The sequence below is a fragment of the Lepisma saccharinum genome, chromosome 9 (genome assembly GCF_977018435.1).
Source record: "Lepisma saccharinum chromosome 9, izLepSacc3.1, whole genome shotgun sequence".
Classification (NCBI taxonomy): domain Eukaryota; kingdom Metazoa; phylum Arthropoda; class Insecta; order Zygentoma; family Lepismatidae; genus Lepisma; species Lepisma saccharinum.
The window spans coordinates 52,794,727-52,819,645 of NC_139237.1; the positions used below are offsets into that span (position 1 = coordinate 52,794,727).

At 36.0% G+C, this 24,919-nt stretch overlaps 1 protein-coding gene across 13 annotated transcripts in view; it reads right to left on the bottom strand.

The window, feature by feature from the left end:
- The window catches only part of LOC145992051 (cytoplasmic dynein 1 intermediate chain-like), a 121,609-nt gene that overhangs the window by 44,863 nt on the left and 51,827 nt on the right, over window positions 1–24,919 (bottom strand). For 5 of the 13 annotated variants that reach the window (XM_083128198.1, XM_083128203.1, XM_083128201.1 and 2 more), the window contains exons 3-4: window positions 17,938–18,052; window positions 13,381–13,496 (exon numbers count right to left, since the gene is read on the bottom strand). In XM_083128198.1, the coding sequence (XP_082984324.1) occupies window positions 13,381–13,496; window positions 17,938–18,052 (231 nt within the window). Of the gene's footprint in view, window positions 1–5,531; window positions 5,598–13,380; window positions 13,497–17,937; window positions 18,053–21,893; window positions 21,919–24,919 lie in introns of those variants that run through there. The other 8 variants (XM_083128206.1, XM_083128196.1, XM_083128205.1 and 5 more) reach the window with 5 other exon arrangements.

The following is a 24,919-nucleotide window of genomic DNA, read 5'->3' on the forward strand; positions in this document are numbered from 1 at the left end:
TAATATTGCAGCTCCTAAAAAAAATATTTTAGCTACCTACATTTGTTCATTTTAATCTTACTATGAGGGTTGCAAACTATTATTATTGTTTGTAGGTTAACCAGTAACATTTCTGCCCATACAAGAAATAAATGAACTTCAGATTTAAGTCCACTTTATGCACAGATAGGCAAATCAAGACTGGACCTACAGTTTAAAGTGGAATCCAAATCATTGTGTGCCTCCACCAGGTATCAAACCCAAAACCCCTCGACTACAAGTTGGCAACAGAGGAAATAAAAGAATGTGAAATACATTTTCTCTTACAACATGCCTTTCTTTATTGTCAGTAATGAATGTACTTTCTACTTAGGTTTAATGCTTGGACAAAAACTGTACTGGCAGTCGCAAGAGACTTGGCAAACAATAAATCACTTCTAGACTTCAACAGTAGCCAACACAAAGTGACACTACTTCTTTTAAACCTTTAATCTTGTTTTAACTTTCTCTCCATTTCTATCTTTGACAATGCAGGCGAGAAACTTGCAAAATGTTGGAATTTCAGGGTTTTACTCCTGAACATCAACAGGTAAGAGTATGCTCTAACTAGCATGTGCCCTATGAAGATATTTAAGTGTATATTTTGTTGTTATGGTATCCTTATTTGTCCTAGTATTTCCTTGTTTATTTTGGTTACTTTGTAGCTTCACCCAGAACACTTTCATTCTTAAAAGTACTGACAGTGGTACCAAACATGTTCTTGGTGGTCAAGAGATTATGCCCAGAACTCTGTGATGATTGATTGAATTGCTTTCTATTTCTTTGCTTCTTGTGACACTTTTGGCTAATTTATGACGATAAGTGACGATATGATGAATGGACACTCACGAACATCCATGCACAGGCCAAGATTCGAACCCGGGACCCCTGGTGTTGTAGCAGAACTCTGTGAAATCGAACTTAATACAGTTAGTAATTTAGTGAAAGCAAATATCTTCTGCTTCTGTGTGAAAATGTGGTAACATTTATGTTATTTACCAATAATGTTTACTATGACAGTAAGCCATAAGTAACATTTCCAAATCGATGTTAGTATAGGTATTTTCTTACGTCTGATAATAATAGGACATCCAACTTTGGCTAACAAATTTTTGTTTAATACAGGGTGTTCAGCTTAGATGTGTTAAAAAAACAACTACCATACATTCATCACAATGTCTTGGTGACACTAATTCTTCCCGATACAGAAACTCGATGGATTTCATTCAACTTCCCAGTAATGACTCAAATTTGTTCCACATTTTCCTCCAACACATTTTGGTTGCCAAGTTTACAAGTCAGTGGTAAAAAAAATCTTCTTTTTCTGCATGTTGTTGCATTTTGTATTCATTTCAGGGTTGTACTTGCATTGAGGATGACACTGTACAAGTGTACTTCTGAACGAACACATGCATGCACACACACACACACTTTAAACCTTCCACTGTAACATTTACATGACAACTGCAGTTTCTCTGGCAATGCAGCAGAGGCATAAAGCTTTTGAACTTGTGCAGAAATGCAGTTGGTTTATAAATTTACACTGGTACACACCTTCTGGCATTAGAATCAATACCATTATTATACATCTAAGCAGAACACCCATTGTAGGGGACTAAATTATCTATTTCTACCGCACAAGGTTTCTACATCTGATATTGTTCCCTACATGGCTATGCTATTTAGTATAACTGATATCCACAATACATTTCTACAGTGAGCACTGAATTGATGCCATCCAATCATACTGAAATTACATACGAGTATGGAGATTATAAATTTGAAAATATCCACATAAACACAAAACAGCTGCTGATTCAAATCCTAGTGCAATTTAACTGAATAAATGCTACAGATTCACATTGGGAAGTAACTCCCCTAAGATATATTAAGATAGCTGAAACATTGTCAGAGTTAACACAGTTTGCTTGCTTTATAGTTGATCATTTTCTCTTTTGAAAGTCTGCATGTACACCAGGAATACAATTAAAAAGAACCAATAAAGTTGTATACTTATTACTTAATGCTACTCCTCCCCATCCCTGCAAAGCGATCACCTGAATATTGCAAATCCACAGATGGTAATTTGAAGGTGATATCTGCTGAAGACTTCATTTTGCAATCATTATTGCAGCCAAGGCCAAAGAAACATTGGCATCAACTGAACACTTGTCAGCTACACATGAAAGCTAATTCTAAACATATTATATGCACTATTCTGATTACAAATTGCATTGCTTTTCCAACATTATAAGTGAAAAAATAGTGAAGCAGCATGAACATTATACATGCAGTGGAGGCAGATAACTAACATGTGATTGGCTGTATGTAGCTAAGAGCATATGTAATGAGCACTCAACGGCAGACTGCATTATAATTAATGCTGCTATGAAGGCATTTAAAGCACAGTTTACAATGAATATTTCCCATTTAATCCCCTGCATAATGCATATACTATGGGACCTTAAGTTTTACTGTCATTTTGTAACCAAGTAGCATTTTGTAGGTTTGGTGCAGGATGAAAGTTCCAAAGAATGTGGAAAAATACTTTACGGATTATAAGAAATGAAAGATGACTAGGGAAATACCGGAAAAAAAGAAGGGAGTATATCGAATAGAATGTCAATGTGGGAAGGAGTACATAGGACAGACCGGTCGAAATATGGGTAAAAGATGGAGCGAACATGAAAAAGATATAAAAGAAAAAGTTCCCAACACAGGCCTCTGGGAACACATTTTGGAAAGCAGACATAGAATTACAAAAAAGGAAATCATTAGAAAGGAAAAGAGAAAGTTAGTAAGAAATGTGTAGGAAACAGTGAATATTTGTAGAGGGGGAAAGAATAATCTTCACAGGGATGAAGGAAATTTGGAAGAAGGGTGGATCAATTTCCTCAAAAAATGGGATAAAGCCTGGAAGATTGCACCCAATATTGGTTTCCACGTCACTCTGGAAGTTATCCAAGCTGCTCGAGAAGAACGACAATTTACGTTGAATTTGTGACGCGATATGGGGAAATAAGGAAATATAGTGGAGAGGAAAGCGTTCGTGGAGAAGTAACCTTCATGTAGATTAGGAAGCACAGTCGAGCAGGAAAGGCCATACCTGCAAGTTGTAATAGTGATACATACAGGTTTTCTTAATTTTTAAACTTTTTCTTGCTTGTTTTAGCATAGTAACATTACTTATTGCACTATTTGGAGTTTCTCTGAGTTGTTTAAAGTATATGAAAATAGCTTCATTGACTCAAGTGTTATTCTAGTTTTACCTTTTTAACATGTTCACTGAGGAAAGCATTGATATGCGCTAGAGTGATGTTGCATGGTGTGTGCCAGAGGCCATTCGATGGCTCTTGTAGGATTCAGTATGGCAGGGAACAAACATGCCAATTATAGTGTTCCTGTTGAGAGACAATGTAAGGCGATAGATCTGGTGCACTATCAGTTAATTGTTGCATTAGTTTGGAAGTGCAACAATTCCAGTGCCCCATATGGATGAACAATCTTTCTGTAACATAAATCGGCCTCCTAGTTTTTCTCTAAAATAATAATATAAACCATATAAATGAAACTAACCACAATTTTTATACTTCTACTCAGAAATTTAAAGTTGTGTATTAAGTATACTATGAAGCATAATAGCATAGAAAAGTTGATGTCATGGTCTAGCAGTGCTGAAAGACATCCATGGGCTATTTTTATTAATGTTACCCTTCAGTGCATGAAAAATGTTTTCTTTTATTTTATTGACTGTAGTAACTAACAGATTGTTAAGTCGTAAATATTGTTAGTAAAAATAGTCTGCACCTGGGGAATGTATTCAAATTTTGTTCAGTAGCAAATATTTCTGTTGATGCTTGTAAATCTAATTTTAAAGCTTTTAGTCACTTGTTCTCTCTCTTGCAAAGGAATGGAATGGAAAGAAAAAATCATGTTCCTTCCTGAATGTTTTGTTCCATAAAATCAGGTTTTAATGGAGCATAAGTCCTTCTGACAGGCTTCTCTTGTAATAAACAAGACAGTTCAAAACCCAAGCAGATATATGTTGATTAATTTTCGAATTCCCTCACTCTAGTTGGTAGCAAATACAAGAGCTTATGAATTTCTATGGGTTAATCGGCTAATCGGGACTGGACCTACAGTTTATTTTTGCAAAGTTTTGGGGCAAGTAACAGTGAAAAGAGGGAAAATAACACTGAAAAATTTAGATTCCTACATAAGGTGGTATTAATTGGTGCAAGTGATCACAGGTTCAGTTTTAGGCATTGACTGTGTGGACAACTGGGGAGTCACTTAATAGCCAGCCAGATGAAAGCCAAGTTTGGTGAGCCAGACAACTTCAAGATATGCCCATCGGAAATATGTTAGGCACTAAATTTCCATCATAAGACCATCTTTGAACTGCCATACAATAAATAAAATAAGTTACAATTACAGAAAATAAATATCTACTTTGCAGATGACAAATCTTGCAACTAATTTTGGTTAACTGCATGCAGCAAAATAAAATCAATTTTGAATCTTAGCGACATGTTACTTGGTCTATTTTCATGTTGAGCTTAGCATACAGTTTCATTAAAATACTTATTTGTAGTTGGGGGGGGACCCTGCAATATAAGGGTTTACGAAAAAAATATATATATACTTAGAATTCATTAATGCAGAGTCTATTAATGTTTGAGTTATTGTTTTAAGTCCATTTTATGCACAGATGGCTAATCGGGACTGGACCTACAATTTAAAACTGAATCTGAACCACTATGTGCCTCCACCAGGTATCAAACCTGGGACACCTTGATTACAAGGTGAAGACGTTACCACTGTGCCATCAGGGAGGCTCTATGCAAATCATGTGTAGGCATATTCAGTCTATGTGGTCTTGATATGAAGAAAATAACTTTTCATCAGCATTTAAAACATTTCAAAATATAATAATTTACTATTTCTCGAATTCGATTTTACCTTATGGAAACTGGGTATGCTGAAGGCATTGTTGCTGTTTATTTTTGGCACTTTACACACAGAATATTGTGAGAAGGCATATGTAATGACATTTAACCCTGCATTAAGTTGATCTGAAAGTGGATGCTACCATCTTGTACAAACTTTGCAGACAAGACAAACAACTTCTCCTTGATATGATCTTGTTTTAAGAATTCTGTACATTGTCTGAATGGCCAAACACACTTAATACCCCAAGATAGCACTTTCACCTGACGGACACTAAGACCTGCAGGATGACGAAGTTGTCTGGCTCAATAAAGTGACCTCAAACAGCCTAGTTGTCCATATCTCTCAAGGAACCACTGAACCTTGGATGAAAAGGAGAAGACATAGCATTTTGCAAGGTCAGAGTGCCTACTAATTACACGAAGTTCAGAATACTGCTTAATACATTGTACAATGTACAGACAGCCAAAACATCTAACACTCTGCAACAACACTAACAGATTTACAGAACACACATTTACTCTATCCCCACGCACATCAAGAATATTAAAAAAGTCACTTACACCCACCTTTCCTGGGCCTCCACCAATCTTCAAAGTACCCTTTGAGTGGGGAAGAGGAGGATGATCCTTTTATTGTGGCATAACAACAATAAAAACATTTCCATTTAGAAAATGGAATACCCTAATAAATGTTACACTAAGATGTAAAGAAAAGTATATGGACGATAAAGAATAAAAGGTGTGCAAGATAAAATAATACAAGCAGCATGTTCAGAACAGAAAGTACTATTGCCAAATAAAAGCTGAAAAGCAATAAAAAATGCAAAACTAACCAAAAAGGTAATATGGATGATTTTCTATTCTATGGTTATTTCTCTGTAAATCATTAGAAGTTTCCAACTTTCAGCTTCAAGCTGGTAGAAATTGTGCATCCCTTAAATATGTACATGACACACACACACGCTGATAATATAAAAGTCACATTTCAAGAGGTCACACACCAAATAAAACAACTTTCCATACAGGCAGTTGCCAGCTGACACCTACAGCAAATACAAATAAAATTCAACAACAAATGATAAATCCATTGTTAAAGAAAATGAAAATTCCATGCCACTTTTTTTTTCTTTAAATATTTTCAGTACTACCAAAAGCCATTATTGGGAGATGGAAATACAGGATATTGTGGAAACGTGGCAAAAGATACAGACTCGAACAGGACTCAACCCTGGGTCGCTGGCATACCATGCGATTGCTCTATCAACTGAGCTACCATGTCCTGGTTGACCTTCATTTCTCTTCAAGATTAACAATATCATTTTTGTTATTATGCTATTGTAAATACTTTTCAGAACTTCAATCTTATGGTATTTTTTAAAAAAGCAAGGAAAAATTAAACATGACAAGCAAAAATTGCATCTTGTATCTTGTAGAGGAGAAGCTAACAAATAAAAATTATTTAGTTGGGCAATTGCCTAATGCATTCTGATGACAATCACTGCAGAGTTCAACTTATCCACGTAAACTGACACAAGACATACAAATGCACATTTGTTATTGTTCTTAAACACTTTTTTGCTTTTCATGATGTGTGTTACATATGCAATTCAACATAACATTGGTGTTTCATGTATTCAGATCTTCAGTGCTTATATGTTCCAAGTTCAAGTTTACTTGGCCAGTATCAAATCATGCAGAGAGGAAAATAAATCCTTCTGCTCATTAAGTTACTGATCATCCTCTGTACAGTGTGATCCATGAGTATTCCCACGCATATTGTCCATAAACATGTTTGTGCACTTTATTTCACCCAATAAGAGCTTCAAGAATTAAAAGAAAACTCAAAACAAGCTCTTGACAACTTCTGCACCAGCATACTTAAAAATCCATTGCTTAAAAACATATATGCAAGATAAAAATTAATGAAAATAGTCCAACAATTTGGAAGCCACTGTACATGGGTTTATGACGAAGCCATCACTGGCCCTGACACAGTATTGATAATGCTTGCTGCAAGCACATATTTGTTGTGCTGTTAGGACCATGCGAGTGTTGCAGGAGATTTTATGCTCGTTCCGGGGGCTATTTAAGAAATCTCTATTCCTGCCCGAATTCCGCACAGAAAAATAATTTTGTAGTATTTATTCCCTGCAGGCTACAACACAATGCATTTTAAAACATTGTTTTATTCTTCTTCAACACAGTGCTTTTCTTGCACTGTGCGTTGCTAATTTTAGCAAAAAAGATTAAAGCAGAGGGGGTTGACTTAACGAAATCAGCCCACCTCTTTTGTGCATTGCTTGCTGAAAAAGAAAAGGGGGGGGGGGAGAAAAAATAAGTTCAGCAGATTGTTACAAGAATTTAGTGCATCTAGATCTGCAAAATAATTTGTGCTTGTTTCAAGCATATATGTTACATTTTACGTTGACACACACACACAACATGGGTAGAAATGAAGTTTTATAACTGTTGTGTCAACTGTTACAATTTTGTGTGTTATGCCAGTGGTGGATGTTGAACACGTGGGGAGAAAAGGGGCTTCCAGTAATGGTGTTTATATTGGAAAGAAAAACGTATCCGTGGGTGCAAAGAAAAACCTCATGGATTTACCAAATTCTAGGACTGAGGGAGTGTTGTGACTTATATACAACACATAGCATGAGATTAACATTGTATTCCTGGAATGTTACTTCAGTGTTAAATGCGAGAAAGCACGGGTTTCAGTGAAAACGTGCACAGTGTCGAGGTAACGGGAGACTGTTAAGTCCATAAGAAGGTAAGGGGTGTCGTACTTGTTACGCCAAGTCATTCCATTGATGACCCATGCAATTGTCGCATATTAAGATCGCTGTGAGGAAGCGGTGTGTGTCCAGTCTATTTTACGAGGATGAAAAATTTGCCAAATCTGGTGAATGAACAAGTTTCTGATCACAATACAGGGGATGACGCCATGGATACACACATTCACTCTTCATGATGACAGTTTCGTGTTTATTTGCATGCATCAGATGATGATATTAACCCATTTTGGAATGGAAAGTGTAATTTTCTTATATATAAAATTGACAAACTTGAGTATGCAGTTTTGTTATTAACTATTACAGTAATTACCTGTACAAGTAAGCTGAACGAGTTTCAAATATATTTTGTATTTCTGAGCAATCACTTCAAATCAAAGAACTATAAATCATTTCGTCCACACTATTCAGTATATTTCATAATGTAACATTATTATTATTATCAGCTGATAATAGGCACATAGTGTGTCTGCTTGCCAGTAATTTACCAATCTGCTTTTACTGTGATCTGTAATTTAGTGTAGATTCTACAATTTCATTATTATTTTCACGAGTAAAAAGGTACAATTCATCTGTGCATTAAATATGCAGTTCAATTTTTATAATGCAAGATCTATAGCTAGCACCTTGTTACATATACAGTGGAACCCTTATTTTACGTTTCTAGATTTTACATTTTCCCACATTATACATTCAATCTTGAATCTCCCAACTTAGCAAAATGTTATAAAATTTTCCTAGATTTTACATTTTTCAACAATAAAGTTTTTCCAGTTTGGTTCCCTGAAAAACATAAAATCCGGGTTTCACTGTATTAATCAAGGTGGTATATTAACCAGACTGGGTCTTCAGGGAACATTTGCAATATCATATCAGATCAGTAGAATATTTATTACGTCTATTGGAAGAATTTGTGGTAAACATGGGAAAGAAAAGTTTATCGGAAACACTGTTTTGCAGACAAAGCTTGGAGTTTAGGAATGTCAGAGTAACTTCATCAACTTACTTTTGCTTTTGGCAATATATCCTTAATATATATCATTACCACCTTTGATCATAATTAAATTTCTCCATACATAATGAACTCCTATTGATTACGCTACAAACTAGGGCAGTTGAAATTAAGACTTGCAGATATTAACCACACAAACACCATGTGTATTAAAGATAGCTTACAACTTGTGCCAACATTCTTATCAATAAGTAAATTAAGTGATAAATTAAATTTAATAATCACTTGATTTTTTTGTCATATACTCATTTTTATCACAATATTTCAACTTATCAGGTGAGATGAAACGGATGATTAGTCTAATGTTGCGCTACAACAGTTTTTGTTTCTTGTTTCCCATCATTTTATTTCATAAAATGCCATAATACTTTCATAAAGCCTATTTATCCTGGAAATTAAGCAAAAGTTTTAATCTATTTTGTGTGAAAAAACTCATCTCGTGATTAAATTACAGCTATTTAATATTGAAATTTAATGCATGTAATGCATTATGAATATTATGATTCTGAACAATTTTTTTAAGTGTTGCAATTTTCAAGCACCAGTATCTATGAAATTGAAATTGATTTGCTTTATTTTACTTCGTTTTTTGTGCCACTTTTGGCTAATTTGCGAAGATGGGGATGAGTGATGATATGATGAATGGACACTTACAACATCCATGCCCACCCCTGATGTCGTAGCATCAGTATCGATGAGAATCACTTCAAATTGGTTTCAGCTCAGCTCTAACTGTTTATATGTAATATTTCCAGTGTAATCCTACATTTGTTAAAAATGAATACATGTCAGAAAAAACAAATTAAGTGTAACAATCACTTATGTTATCTATTTATAATACTGTTGTATCTATAAAACACATTGCCAACAATATTGAGAATAAAGATTAGAGAAAAATAATGTGCATAATGTTAAACTGTCACTTGAACATGTTAAGAACAGTGTGAGAAACCATACTTTTACGAATCTCTTACAATGTTGTGTGAAGGCTATGTAGTACATGTAACCTATACTTTTACGTATGCAGAATTTGAAACCAGAACAAACTTTTAGAGTGATACTATTTGAAGTTTATGTATATCCAAGTAATTTTTACAACACATTTCACTATACTCTACTTTTCAGAATAACTATGTTCTTCAAAAAGGTTCGCATAACCACTTTATTGTAGATGCAAAATAATCTAACACAGTTATTTTTATTGGTCATTATTTTATCCGAGACGTTTCATCCTGGTTTCCCAGAACTTTTTCAAGCTTACACTACATACAAATACAGACAACACACAACCTCACATGGCTAGTCACTCTCAGATTATTTTCCTGTAGTTTACGGTTATTACAAGCATAAGAAAACAGCTTTGCGTTGTTTCGTTTCAGGATAACACACGCTCCCTTCATCAGACATTTATTTTCTGTTTTCTTATGCTAGTAATAACCGTAAACTACAGGAAAATAATTCTACAATGCAAGCAATGCATACATACAAGAAAAACTACTCTCAGATTATTTTGCATCTACAAAAAGTGGTTATGTGAACCTTTAAGAACATAATATATTCTGGAAAAGAAATTTGTTCGCCACTATCAAAAACTGAAACTATACACTATGAACACACTGCGTAAAAAGCTACACAATACATGTAAGGGAGTTTCCAGACCGAAGCAGCAAGTGAGAAGCCACAAGTGATACTTGTCACTTGTAAACAAACCTTTAAATGCTATATTTTATATCAGAGTGACGAAGCTTGTCGCTTGTGTGTCCCTCATACCTAGCTGTTTTCTCCACAGCAGCATTGTTGATTGACTGGGTTTACTCTAATTTGCATTTCTGCCACTTTTGGCTAATTTTAAAGAAGAGGGTGAGAGATGATTTAATGAAACTGGTGAAGGGATACTCACGGAACACCCATGCCCTGGCTGGAATTCGAACCCGGGACTTTGTGGTCCCCAGTCTAAGTTAATCATATATTAAACTCTCACTGCACTTCTTTTATGTATCATTTTTCGAATATTAAAAGCTGAATATTTATAAGATAGAAGAAAACAATGCCAACGTGCCTTTACTGGGAATGACAGTATATACCGGCCTTATTTCATGAATCCCTCCGAGACATCAAAATCTCACAAGGAGCAATCTTATCATCACTGATCTTTGGAGTATTTCACATTTGTAAATTCTAACCTATTAAAATTATGAGTCAAACATCTTTCTTCTGCTTTGCCAGATGTTTATGTATTAAATATAAAGTAGCAATTCTTTGCAATTCTGGTCCACCAAGAAACCAATTTACTTAAGGCAGACCCCAACATGGCAATCATAACCTCAATCACATAACTTACTGCACCAAATACAACGTACAACTGGAAAAATTAAAGGGCCAGAAGGTTAGTTGTTCCAAATTTGCGTGTGTGGTCTCTTGAAATGTAATCTCTACTACTTTTGTTGAATTGCATTTTAAATGAACAATTTATTTGTTAAAGTAAAAAAAAGTTTTTCATGATCCTGTATCAGTACTGCAATACACATAACTTTGCAAGTGTTTCTGAATGAGAAAAAATATGACAGTAGAAAACTAAAAACATCAATGTTTCACTGGTACTGTGGTTCATATCTTCAACAACTGTGGGAAAATAAAAGATTTAGGTACCAATATATACTGGGCTACTTGAATACCCATATATTTGTCTGCAACACATACAGAAATTTTGACATGGTGCTTAACTTTGTTTACTCTCTCTATTAATTTGTGAAATTAAGATAAAACACATTAATTCTTGTTGTTTATATGAAACTACAAGTTTCTTTCGAATCTGCTGAAACATTTCCATCAGGATAACTTGACATTATAACTAGAAAAAAAAAACTGACATGTTTACTTCTTCAATGCTATGATGTGTTTAAGTTTCTTCATTCAGATACCTCTGCAACATGAGACTATATCAATGTGATACACATATTGATAACATGTGTATGTATTTACTCAAATTAACAGTTCTGCCAATAATTTTAACACCACAGTAAAAATACACACTATAATTTCTTTCACATGCAACATATATGTTTAGGTGGATAGCAAAACAAAGCATTACAGAGAATTACTTTGCTCAAACTAACCAAAAGGATAACAGTTCAGCTTACATAAAGGATAGAATACGGTTGTTCAACTTTCCCTCTCAAGACATCATTTCCCATTGACAATGAGGAAAATTGTTTGCTAACTTGAAATATTTGAACATTTTGCCTGGTATAGGAAAGAAACAAAGCACCACAATCACAGAAATGGCATGTATATTTCAAACGAAATTCCTCAAAACTGGCTTTTATCCGTGAAACTTCTTGCACAGAGATTACTGAGAAAGATGGTATTTTTAAAACAGCGATTCCACTAAAGAAACTTTGTGATCTATATTTTATACAAAAAAATAATAGTAATGTTTCAAACAATGTTAACTGGAAAATTGTCAAGAAATATGCAAGACCTGTACATAAGAAGATGTAATATAAATATATGGCAACCTTTCACCACAACCACCTCTGAACTGGATTGCATGCTGTTCTTGCATATGTATACAATGGGTTAACTTGAATTCTTCCTGTTGCAAGTGTGAACCCACGGTAGATTATGTACAGTCCCCAAAACTCCTTCCAGAAGAAATATTGCATTTTCCAATAGTAGGAAAAATGCTAACTAGCTCAAGCAGTTGAACCCATTCAACAGAAAATATCCTGCTAACATCTCAAAGCAGTGCTTTCATGCTGTCATAAAGTCAGTACAGTAATACAGAAACGGAATGTGAACGAATACAGCATACAGCAACTAAAAAAAAAGTATTGTACAAGGTGGGATAGTCGTATGGCGGTGCACTTACCATGCACCAGGATAATCTATATAAAAGCCAAGCTGCTTAAGCCACACATGGTACTCGGTGCTATAGTGATGAACAAATAGGTTCATTTTCACATAACCATTTAAACTCATAACAAAATTGTATATGTGTGAACTATACAGTAGGAAATAAACCAAAACTGCTATTACTGAAAAACAAGCTTCATTCGCAGAATATGTAGGTTTCCTCAAACCACACAGAAAACTAAAGAGTATCATGAACTACATACAAAATTAGCATAAAAATGATTTTAAAAAAATAATAATGAAGAATCAACTGTTACTGAATAGAACTACACATTACCCAAGTTACCAGACATGTTACACAATCATTCCAACATGTAATGTAACATTACTTAAAGCAGTTGTTACACTGAGATATATTTTTGCATTCACATGCACATAAAAAAGAAACTAATCAGAGATTATTTATTTAACCCTTTAGCAACATCAGAATAGACAAAAGTTACTCTACAGTGACATTTACCTATCAGAAAAATTTATATTCAGCCATTGTAATAATAAACTTTGCACAAGCTAACACACTGTAGAACAGTCTACCATTTACATCTTCGAATTAGATCTGATCGATTAAAGTTACGAAAAAAATATTTCGAACATGGCAAAGTGAATAATAATTTATTAATAAGCTCACATATTTACTTTTGACTGCAGTGTACTGCCAAAGAAAAAGTCAATATAATGTACTTACCATCACGTTCAGGACCACTGTGTGCTGTTTGAGTTTGCTTACTGTACGTAACTGGTTCTTTTGGAGGAATATTTGTTGCCTGGACACTAACTATGCTCAACTGAGGTTTCTTCTTACTAAAATGGAAAGGAAAGTAAAAAATAACTAAACAAAAGGAAACAAATTAACAACGATTAATTAAATTGCATGGAAACACTATTCAGGAGGTTAAACAAGGTTGGGTAAAATAGGTAGTGTAGCCAATATGATATAAGAAAAGGGAGGAATTTATTGAAAAACTCAACTGGTATGCAATCAAAGCTACATCGTTTACTGCATAATGAAAATCAAATCGCACTTTTCCCAGATATTCACAGCAAAGCATGGGTGATGATGCATGAGGATTTCAGAACATGTGTAACAGACATTTTGCAATTGTGCAGGTGTCCATGGCAACCTTGGATACACACACATAGGTAAGGTAAAGTTCCTCGTTCATATAACACTCTGCCATGAGGGCACATTTAGATGTGGGGCCAATCTCTTCTATTTTGGAAGTGATGGGATCAGCACCATGCTCCAGCCACATTTCTTTTCTTTTCAGAATGACAGGGCTTTAGCAGAGGTGAATGAAAGTTAAAGGAAGAACAAAAAAGAAATTTTACCAAAAAAAAAAAAAAAATGCATTCGGCACACCCCTGACTTCAGAAAAGTTTGGTCTTGTCTACTGTGCTGGTCAGAGCAAAGTGACAAAAAAAAGAATTATGTACCAGTGGTAGATACATTGTGAAGATGTTCGTTCCGTCTTCTCATTACTACATATAAAAGAGAAATATACTGGTCAAAAAAAGTTTTGCATACTGCAAGTTTTTCATGTTCTGCATCACCGAGCCACAAATCTCCATACTTTTGAAGCTCACACATCAACCAAAGGCCAATTCAACAGACAAAAGAGCAGGTACATGTCAGTAGCCGGGTTTTGAAGCATGTTTCACGTTTTAATCTCGTGATTCACCCACCGATTGTCTCGCAGTTCCTGACAAGTGGGGGTATAAAGCACTGGACGTCTCAAGGAAGGTTGTAATGGTTGTCATGTGAGTTTACATTTCAGAAATGCCACGAAACACACTTTCGGCAGTGGATAGAATCAGAATAGTGACTCTACTACAGGAAGGTATCAAGCAAGTGAACGTAGCACATCGGGTAGGCTGTAATCAAAGTGACGTTTCTAGAGTGTGATAGAAATTAAAGGAGACTCATTCAATAGCAAATAGGCCGAGAAGGAAGACCACGCAAACAACGGCTGCACAAGACAGGCATATCCGTATTTCTGCGGCACAGACATCCTATGTCCACAGGAACCCAACTCCAGAAGGAGCTCCCTGAGGCCTCAGGGATCATGGTGTCCAGCCAAACGGTGCAAAACCGACTGCACGATATAGGGATTCATGCCAGTCGACCTTTGATTGTTCCACGACTTACTGCACGACATAGGGCACTACGCGTTAAGATGGGCTAGACAACATGAAAACTGGACCCAGGAACAGTGATCACAAACACTGTTTACAGATGAAGTATGGGTTAGTCTGTACCCCGATGACAACACTATACGTGTCTGGAGAGCAAATGGGCAGCGTTACAATGAATCATCCATGGTGGAACGCTTCCAGAAACAGGGTGGTTCGGCACTGTTCTGGGCAGGAATCATATTGGGTCGTCGGATACCATTAGTTCACATACAGGGCACTATGGATGCACAGACATACGAGGACAGTGTTCTTCGACCCGTCGTTAGGGCATTTGCGCAGGATGTTGGTGCAGGATTCACGTTGGTTGACGATAATGCCCGTCCTCACCGTGCCCGTTCAGTGGACTTTTTCCTTCGAAGGCATGCAATGTGTCGGATGGACTGGCCAGCAGTCTCCCCGGTATGAATTGTACCGAACATGCCTGGCACCTTCTGAAACGTGCTATTGCAAACTGCCCTCACCCACCACAAACCCTACGTGATCTGATGCACGATGCCATTCAGGAATGGGACAATCTTCCACAACATGCATTGGATAACCTGGTTTTCAGCATGCCCCGCCGTGTTCGAGAATGTCTACATGTTCGTGGAGGCCACACACGTTACTGACTAGACAGTGAGGGGTTTCTGATAGGTTTACTCACCTTGGTAATTGATGATCTTTTTGTTGCATCTTACTTTCGTCAGGAAAACAACTGTTTCTTTGGTTATAGCTTTCAGAATTTTCTTTAACTATGTTTTGTGTTTTGTACTTTCATTGCCCTAGTCGGAGGTATCGACATGTGTGGCTTCTGTGATGCAGAAAATAAAAAAAATTGTTACATGCAAAACTTTTTTTGACCAGTATATATCAGCAAAAGCTGAGGTTCAGGAGTTATACTCAATTTTATATCCATCCCATAATACTGTGGGAAAACAACTAATTATTGAACTGTGCTTGCTAATAATAGTAACAATGTACATATTGTTTAGAAATTCCAGCATGTTATACCTTCATAAATATACAAGTGAAGAAAAAGATAGAACTAACATATAATGTGGAGGTTGTTACGGAAAACCAGTGGTTAATCTTTAGTGGACAGCAGGTTCCAATGTTGGCTAGCCTCTTGGGACAGGAAGTTTTCAAGCGCTCACTTTGAAATGTGAAGTGCTGCATGATAAAAAATGTAGGTGAGGAGCTAATTATCACAGAGAGATGACATAGTTCCTGGAATGACAGGATTCTCAAGGGCAGTGAAATCTAAACATTGTATCTTGCAATAATAAAAGCTAACCTAAGAAGAATAAAAGATTTGAAATTTTACATTAAAAAATTCCTAAACTCAATCACACCTCGCTTACTGTTCAGAGAACAGGTATGGGGATCACCAAATTTATTATAAATGGATACCTGAGGACAAACCTGGGGGACCCAGCCAGAGCATGGTGCTTATCAGGTCACCTACGCTATGATAAAGATCCAGAATGTAGTGGGCCTATCTCCAAACTCTCTCTAATCCTTCATGGCATGGTACTTAGTCAGGGTGTACTATTTCTTCATCTTTTTTTAAAATTAGATGTTCTTTTCATCATATATAGGTATATACAGGGTGTATCATAAGTAAGAGAGCAAACTGACACAGTTGAAAGTACACGATAACAGAAACAAAAAAGTCTCTGTAAACATGGGTCTGCAAACAAGCAGTTTTCAGGATAATTGTGAATGTGTGGTTACAAGCTGCCACTGACTTCATTATTTGTAAAGTCATCCTAGTTGGTAAAATGCTAATAATGTGTGCAAATGTGTGGTTAGAAGCAGTCACTGATTGCATTTTGTAAACAGAGTGTGCTTTAATCCTTGCGCGTTCCAAGGTTTGCTCTTTGTTTACAAAATAGAACATTTCCATGTGACTGTCTTCTACATTCACAAATAACTAATATTTACTTGATTTCTATTGCGTACAAGTTTATAAAATTAACAGGGAACTATTGCGATTAAGAACGCTGTATCAATGTTGATATTTGTTTTACGTTGTTGATTTTGATTCGTTTTTGTTATATGTAAGAAGATTGACTTAAAAATGTCTTGTGTCAGAAATCGAAAATGAGTTTATATCAAATGTTATAAAGTGAAATAATATTTTGGAAGTTGTGTTGTGTTGTTTAATTCTTGCAATGTAAGTATAATAACATTATGAAACCAGTTGAGCGCTGAGGACTTGCAATTTAATTTTAAAATTGTGTTAGTCTGCTCATCCTTCGCGTACAATATATATTCAGTGTGAAGTATCGTTGCATCCAAGAGGTGGCATTGTAATCAAACAGGATGGATACAATCAGTACAGAGAATTGTACATGCTTGTGACCAATTCCGAAATGAACCTGGGGTGTTTTCGAAAGAATTCGTAACACAATGCAGAATCGCGTACAGTATTGCATCCAGCTGTAAGGACGACACTTTGAACACGTCCTTTAACAGGTCCGAGTGTACAGTAATTGTAACATGTAACGTTTGTTAAAGTAAGTAGAATATTCAATAAAAGCAATGAGATCTCCAAAGACTTTTCTTACTGTATTATTAGCATTTTACCAACTAGGGTGACGTTTACAAACAATGAAGTCAGTGGTGGCACATTTGCAATTATCTCGAAAACGGTTCATTTGCAGACCCATGTTTACGGAGACTTTTTTGCTTCTATTATCGCGTACTTTCAACTGGGTCAGTTTGCGCTATTACTTATGATACACCCTGTATACACACAAATTTAAAGAAAATTTACATGACACCTTAAACAGAACAACATAATATTTTGAAAATGTAGAGAAATATATATATTTTCCTCTACAGTTCACTTCACTGTCAATGTTTATTGTATTTTAAAAATTTTGAAACTGTTATAAACTCTTTGCCTTCCTTGCTAAAATAGGGTTTCAAAATGCACAGCAAATTTACAGCTCACTATTAGTAAGACAGTTTGCTGCTTAATGACAACTCAAGTTTATACTATAAGTAAACAAGACAATACAAGATAAAATGCCTTTCAAAGGAAGAAAAAAAAAAGGTCCCTTACTTGGATCTAATTGTGGAAGGTGATGCAGTCGGCTGAAGACTCTGATCTGGAGTTGAAGTTGCACTTTGATCAGGCGTAGTTTTAGATGATATACTTGACATGCTGGACAAAACCTCTGAAACAGGAGAGATAAAACGTTACATCATGCAAAATTCTAGATAAAGATTTTTTTATGTAATACATCACATTGGAATTGGACCACAATGAATTTTGTTCCCTAAAGCATCATTATTAGACACTGGACGTTAGGCAAAATGCATATTCCTTATTGTCACAGATATCATAAAAGTGGCTTCATAAAAGTTCAAGTCAGGGTATTAGAGGTTCGTACACACAAGTTTCTTTTGCCTATTTTTGTGTATAATGCGCATAAATGCCTATTTACCTGATTATCAGAATTAACTTGCATTGCACTAAAACAATTCAAATATACAGTAGCCAATATTTTCGAAATTCATTATAATTTTACTCCTTATGGTAAAAATTCCACCATGAGTGATACATGCTGAACTTTATGAGAAAAATGTGAGCAGGTTCTTGGTGATAATCAGGACTTTCAACGGTTAAAATACATGGAGATGATTCTTAGCGATGAAAACAATGTTTCAACTGTTATTGATCGAAACACAGTAGCGTTGTTTTAGAAGTGCTCAAATAAAGCCATCTGGAGAGCCCATTTTTTGACACTGAAAAATGTATTGTCAGATAAATGACAAAACTGGAAAATATGAAGAAGCATGTCTTGTCAAAAACTATTGTGTGTTCTAATCAGAATGTAAAACACATTATTTTCTTCGGATTCGGTCCCATTATATGAAGTGTCTACGTGTCTACACAGGTATGTTGTCCTAAATAAATAGTGCATGATTTAAAGATGTATTTCATTTGGTGGCAAGTGTTTAGTGCCTAACATCCAGTCTCTAATAATGATCATGCATAGTGTAATATGTATTTGGTAAGATCAGCATAATCCAATTAATAATGATTACAGTGGATGAATAACTTTTATGAAGATTTCATTGTTCTCAGATAAACACTATACAGGTTACAAAAATAATTATCCCACAAAACAGTATTTTACCACGTTTACAATACATATTGTACAGTCAAGGACAGTTCTGGGTTATAACAATTCCATTAACTTTCAATGGACTCATTACAACCCAGAAGTGTCCATGACTGTACATAAGGGTGTATCGAAAACCTTTTTTTCGAAATGTTAAGGTGGGTAGTGCAGAAAAGTGGCCATTTGTGACCAAAAAGACGTCAGATTTTTTTCAGATTTTTGGAGGTCGTTTAGGTGGCCTGCATTGACCTTGAAGTTTTGATAGTGATTTGGCTATGCAACATGCACAACAATTTCACAAAAATGTCATTATTTGGCTATTTCATGTCTTTCTTTTCTGCATATTGTTTTGTTATGGCAAATATGTTAAATTCGTGCCTCAGGGGTGGTTTTCTATGCTGCTTACGTATGCTTTTGCTGGAGAGTGGAGAAAACAAAAGAAGAAGAAACTGAAGCGAACGAAACAGAACTGGGTGGAGAAGGGGAGGTGTTCTCGGAGTTATGGCAGAGGGAGAGGGGGAGAAGGGGTTGAGAGCGGCAGACAGTCAGCAAGGATCCGTGCTCTTGGAGGGGGTAGCAGAGGGGAGGGAGCGGCTGGAGCGGAGGGGTTTGTTTTCAATAAGAGACGCTTAGTCTGCCTTGTTCTTTGTGGCCCCAAACTGCGTGGCATGTTGCACTTGTATGTCGATAATTGAATATTACTTGCTTGCGTGCATTTTTGTCGTCCTTTACTGCGCAGTTACGAGGGTCACTATTTATATTTTGAGCCTTGGCAACACTGATTGAAGTTAGGCGCGATTTGACGTTTGCACGGAATCGTCTGGCATTATTGACCATAACGTACTTCAAATGTTTTGTCAATAGCTTCATTTGTGTTGTTTATGTTGCCTTGGAGATTGCGCGACAACAATAAAATGGAATTAACTCGTCAACATTTTTGTGCGATGATTTTTTACGATTTTTGACGTGGATTATCAAGAGAAGAGTGCATCGATCAACTTACTTCCACATTTGGCGATGAAGCCTCATCCTTTGCCGCTGTGAAACGCTGGTATAACGAATTTAATCGTGCCCGCCATTCGCTCACCGACGAGATTCGTGAAGGTCGTCCAAAATCAGTTGTTGTTCAAGAAAACATTGATGCTGTGCAAAACCTAATACTGCAAGATCGTCATGTGACATACTGTGAGATTGAGGCAACCATAGGCATTAGTTCCACCAGCATATATAAAATATTACATGATCATTTAGCTGTGAGAAAGGTATGTTCTCGTTGGATCCCACACAATTTGACAAAAACTCAAAAAGACGCTCGCGTCAATTGGTGCAAACAAATGCTCAATAATACAATCGTGGTGCTTCAAAAGACGTATATAAGATTGTAACAGGTGACGAATCATGGATATATGCATATGAGCCGGAACGTAAACAGCAGTCGACTGTATGGGTGTTTCAAGATGAACCCAATCCAACAAAAGTTGTTTGCGCTCGAAGCACATCGAAACAAATGGTCGCCTGTTTTTTCGGGAAAACTGGTCATGTGGCAACTGTGCCTTTAGAGGAACGTAGAACGGTCAACTCTGAATGGTACACAACAATTTGTTTGCCAGAGGTCTTCGGTCAAATACGGATACGAATACGCCGTCGGATCATTCTTCATCAAGACAATGCCAGCTGTCACACATCTCGTCTAACAACCGACTTTATGAACAGTCAAAAAATCGAATTGATGGGTCATCCACCGTACAGTCCTGATTTGGCACCCAATGACTTCTTCTTGTTCCCGAATGTCTAGAATAAATTGCGTGGACAACGATTTTCGTCGGCGGAAGACGCCGTTGATGCGTTCAAAGACCATATTATGGAGGTGTCTCAAGAAGATTGGAAAAACTGCTTTGACAAATGGTTCAAACGAATGCAAAAGTGTATTGACCATAAAGGAGAATACTTCGAAAAACAATAAAGCAGTTTTCAATGCCAAATTCCTGTTTTTTCATTGTTACGCTCAAAATATAAATAGTGACCCTCGTACTACCATTTTGTAATTGTTAGAAAGTGAGTTCGCAAAATCAGTAAGAAGAAAGTATTGCGTCAAACTGACATGGACTTCTTATTTGGGTGGCCAGAAGAGCTTTCGGACAATAGACTTCAAAGTTATTGTGATGTTGTGAAACATTTTCTTTTGGGGAAAAAAGTGCAGAAAAGATGCAAGAGGCGAAAATGCCTCCCTCAGAGATTTGGCAAACGCTACCGTGAATAAGATGATACAAATCTGAACAAAGGCTTTGATTCCTACAGTGTCTAAAAAACGAGTGGTGGACATGATTTTGGATTATAACAAATCTTCAATGAATTTGCATAAATCTGGAAAACGTGCCTCGGCTGAAGAAAAGGTGAATCGTTTTAAGGAAAGTGGACAAAAACTCTTTGATATTTGTTCGTGCAAGTGTACCGACCCAGAAACGTTATGCAACTGTGAAAGAGTGAACAAAGTGTCAGAAGCAGAGCGACCTTTTCTTATGGATCAGCGAACGAATAGGAACTAATTGGAAAGGTGGATTCTGAAATGACAGAAGAAATTCGAAAAAAGGGTGAAAGAAGGGAGAAACTGTCTGCGTCCAAGACAAACGTTACGCCACCTAAACGACCTCTAAAAAATCTGAAAAAAAAATCAGAAGTCTTTTTGGTCACAAATGGCCACTTTTCCGCACTACCCACCTTAACATTTCGAAAAAAAAGTTTTTTCGATACACCTTACTGTACATACATATCAAGGATCAAAGTGATGAAGTTGCCAATAACACAAAAACCCAGATACCCAAAGCAATATATAGAACAAACACATCACAGAGTTTTAAAAAAAACACATTGTATTGCTTTTCCAACTTACTTTGGCCACCTGTGGCACATGTATATTCTTTATCTGTAAAGAAGAAATTTTTGCCAACATCATCAATATGCCATAATTTACCAATACAATATTCATATGCTAAACGTGTATTCCTTGTATGAGATATCACATCTAAAAATGCCAGTGGCATACGCAAGGAGGGGTACGGAGTTTAACCATTTCCCCCCTTAAGCTTTTGAAGTATTATGCTGTGGGAAAATCTGCAGTCAAAGATCTGCAACAATAGTAATAATAAATATTTGAATAATTATTCAAACGCAGCATGGAAAAAAAGCAGAGCATTCCAAATGCACACATCTTTAAGAGTGAATGTCTTGAAAATAAAATAAAGAGGGCACATACGATTTTAAATAGAAAAAAGTTTATTGTATCTCGGCTGCAACATAGTTCAACGAATCTGCATTTTTTTCTGTGAACAATGAGCAGTAAATAAAGACCTTGGTTTGTTATAAACGGCCAGTGCAGACAAAGGTTAGGTGGACGAGAATACACAGACACAAGTTTGCATTTCCATTGTTACTGAGGCCCGTTTGAATTTCTGAATTTGAAAGACAATGAGCTTAACTATTGTGAAATGTTTTATTGGTAAGAATAGTAAGACAATCATGCACGGGCATAGTAGATTTTGAGAGTGCTATTGGCATGTTTCTCACTTTAACAAATCTTTAGTGTTGTTTGGGATCCGTTGATATGTCTAAACAATCTAAGCGCTCCAAAGTTCAATTTTGCAAATATTTTAATTTTTGCAAAAAGTCACGTAGTGACTCATGAGAATTGTGAAAATTCTAGCCATTGGAAAGTGCTTCCTCGCAGTGTGGAGATGCTATTGCGAATGATCTTCCTGGTACCTATTTCGCATCCCCTTGTGAACTCTCAAAAGTGATGCTGGATCGACATCCACATCACTAAATAATGTTGAAAAGGTGTTTTGTGAGTCACCTAGAAGTGATAAATGTGTTGCTCTCTAAACTGTTGAACAAGGGCATCCCCGATGGTGTAGTGGGAAAGTTGTCACCTTGTCAAGGTGTTTCGCGTTCGGTTACTGGTGGATGCACATTGCAGTGTTTCGAATTCCACTTTAAACTGTTGGTCCAGTCCCAATTAGCCTATCTGTGCATAAAATGGACTTAAAAGATCAATCCCAACTCAAAACTTTTGAACGCAAAAATAAACTCAGTGGAACTGTGTAGAGCGAGTGTGAATTCTACATTTTGCTTCATCATGAGTTCCATAGTTTGATTATTTCAATTTACTTTAATATATTTGATTGTTCTCATGGATTTTCTTCAACTTAAAAAGTCTTATGTATCATATACAAATAACTGTTGACTAGAGAATTATTTCGCAAAAATGTTGACATGTTCCTAAATTTTGTTAAAATCAAAGGACTAGAAAGTAATTGCTTTCCTACTTAATAGTATTAGTAGTTATATTAGTAACAGCAGCAGTATTAGTAGTAATAATAATAGTACACTGGTAAAGTGAATAAACAAACAGTTTTAGAAATAACCCCCCTTGATGAAATCCTGCATACATTACTGCTTCCTTCATACTAGCAGTTTTTTGCTATCAATTAAAGTTTGAATGGCCAAAGTTGCAACAAACTCTATTGTAAATTCTATGGCATGGAAATAGTTCTTGCACTTCTGAAAGGGTGATTTTGGAGTGAGTGACACTTCAAGATCCAGAAGACTAGCATGAGAAGCTGTCGAGAAGAGTTGGTTACAATCTTTACGAAGACAAGTATAAATCAGTGCCAGTTGCAGTTGCAGACCTTGACGATGAGTGGCTCAACGACCATGAAAATATGTTGCCAAATAATCCTCTGTTACAGTTGTCATTTTGAAGGTGGTCAAGAATTATCTTTCATATCCACGCAGCATTCTGGGTTATTCTTGTGCGAACCGCCATGGTCTTTTTCTGTAAATTAGTAAAGGAATCAATTTTGATATTTAATCTTTTGTATGTCATTTTTTGGTTACCTTTGAAATTAGTAGATATTGGATTCTAGAACTAACACAAAAGAACTGGTAGAATGGTAACAAAGGAGAAACAATCATGTCTTCCTCTTCAGCAGCTTCTAGTGAAATATCATCATATATAAAGACTGTCCTCCTTTTTACCATTCGCTGATGTGATTTAGTTTTTGCACTTTTAGTAGTAGAGAGAAAAGTAAAGCTCTATAACACTACTGTGTTTGCACAGACAATGTCTCCTACCTCCTGAAGATAATCTCAAGGAAGATGAAAAAATGCTGAGTAGACAAAACAGATGAAGAAACAAAGGCAAAACAGCAACACCTGTGTTGTGTTTGGTTGCGGGATGAGCACTTCAAGAACTTTGCCACCGATTTGGAAAACTGACGCTTTCATGTTTCCATTTACTTTTAGTTATTTCACATTGCTTTTGCCACTTCTTGGGTTAATCTTCATAATTGGAATGAATAATGAACAGATGTAATGGATGATTGCAATGAAACAAACAGACAATGAACTCTTCAGGCCATCACCAGTAGTTAAAAGAAGTATTTCCTAGCATTGAGTTCGCAGTTGTGTTTCAATTTTCCACTCGCAAGAACAAAAAAACTACACACACACACACACACACACACAAAAGATATCTGTCACAAGATTTAAGGATATCCCATCCTCAACTCAAGAACAGGAGTCCAAGACAGATGTACTAGCAAATAACTGCAGGTTGCATCCCATAACAAGAATACCACAATGATTATTTCAACATGATTTTTTTTTTTTAAAATAGAATATTTAGATAGTAAACTAACTATAAATAAAATATTTAACCATAGCTGAGCCAATGTCATATTCAACTGTGCTACATACATTCATAAATGTACTAGTGTTGTGCTCCCCTCTTCTTCAGGAGTTTCTGGTTGTTGGTCTTGAATCTAGCAGCTCTTCCAACAGCAGTTTTCAAATAAAGTATATCAAAATGTGAGAAAGCAAGAATGGTACATCACTCACACTTTATGCTCATCACTTTAT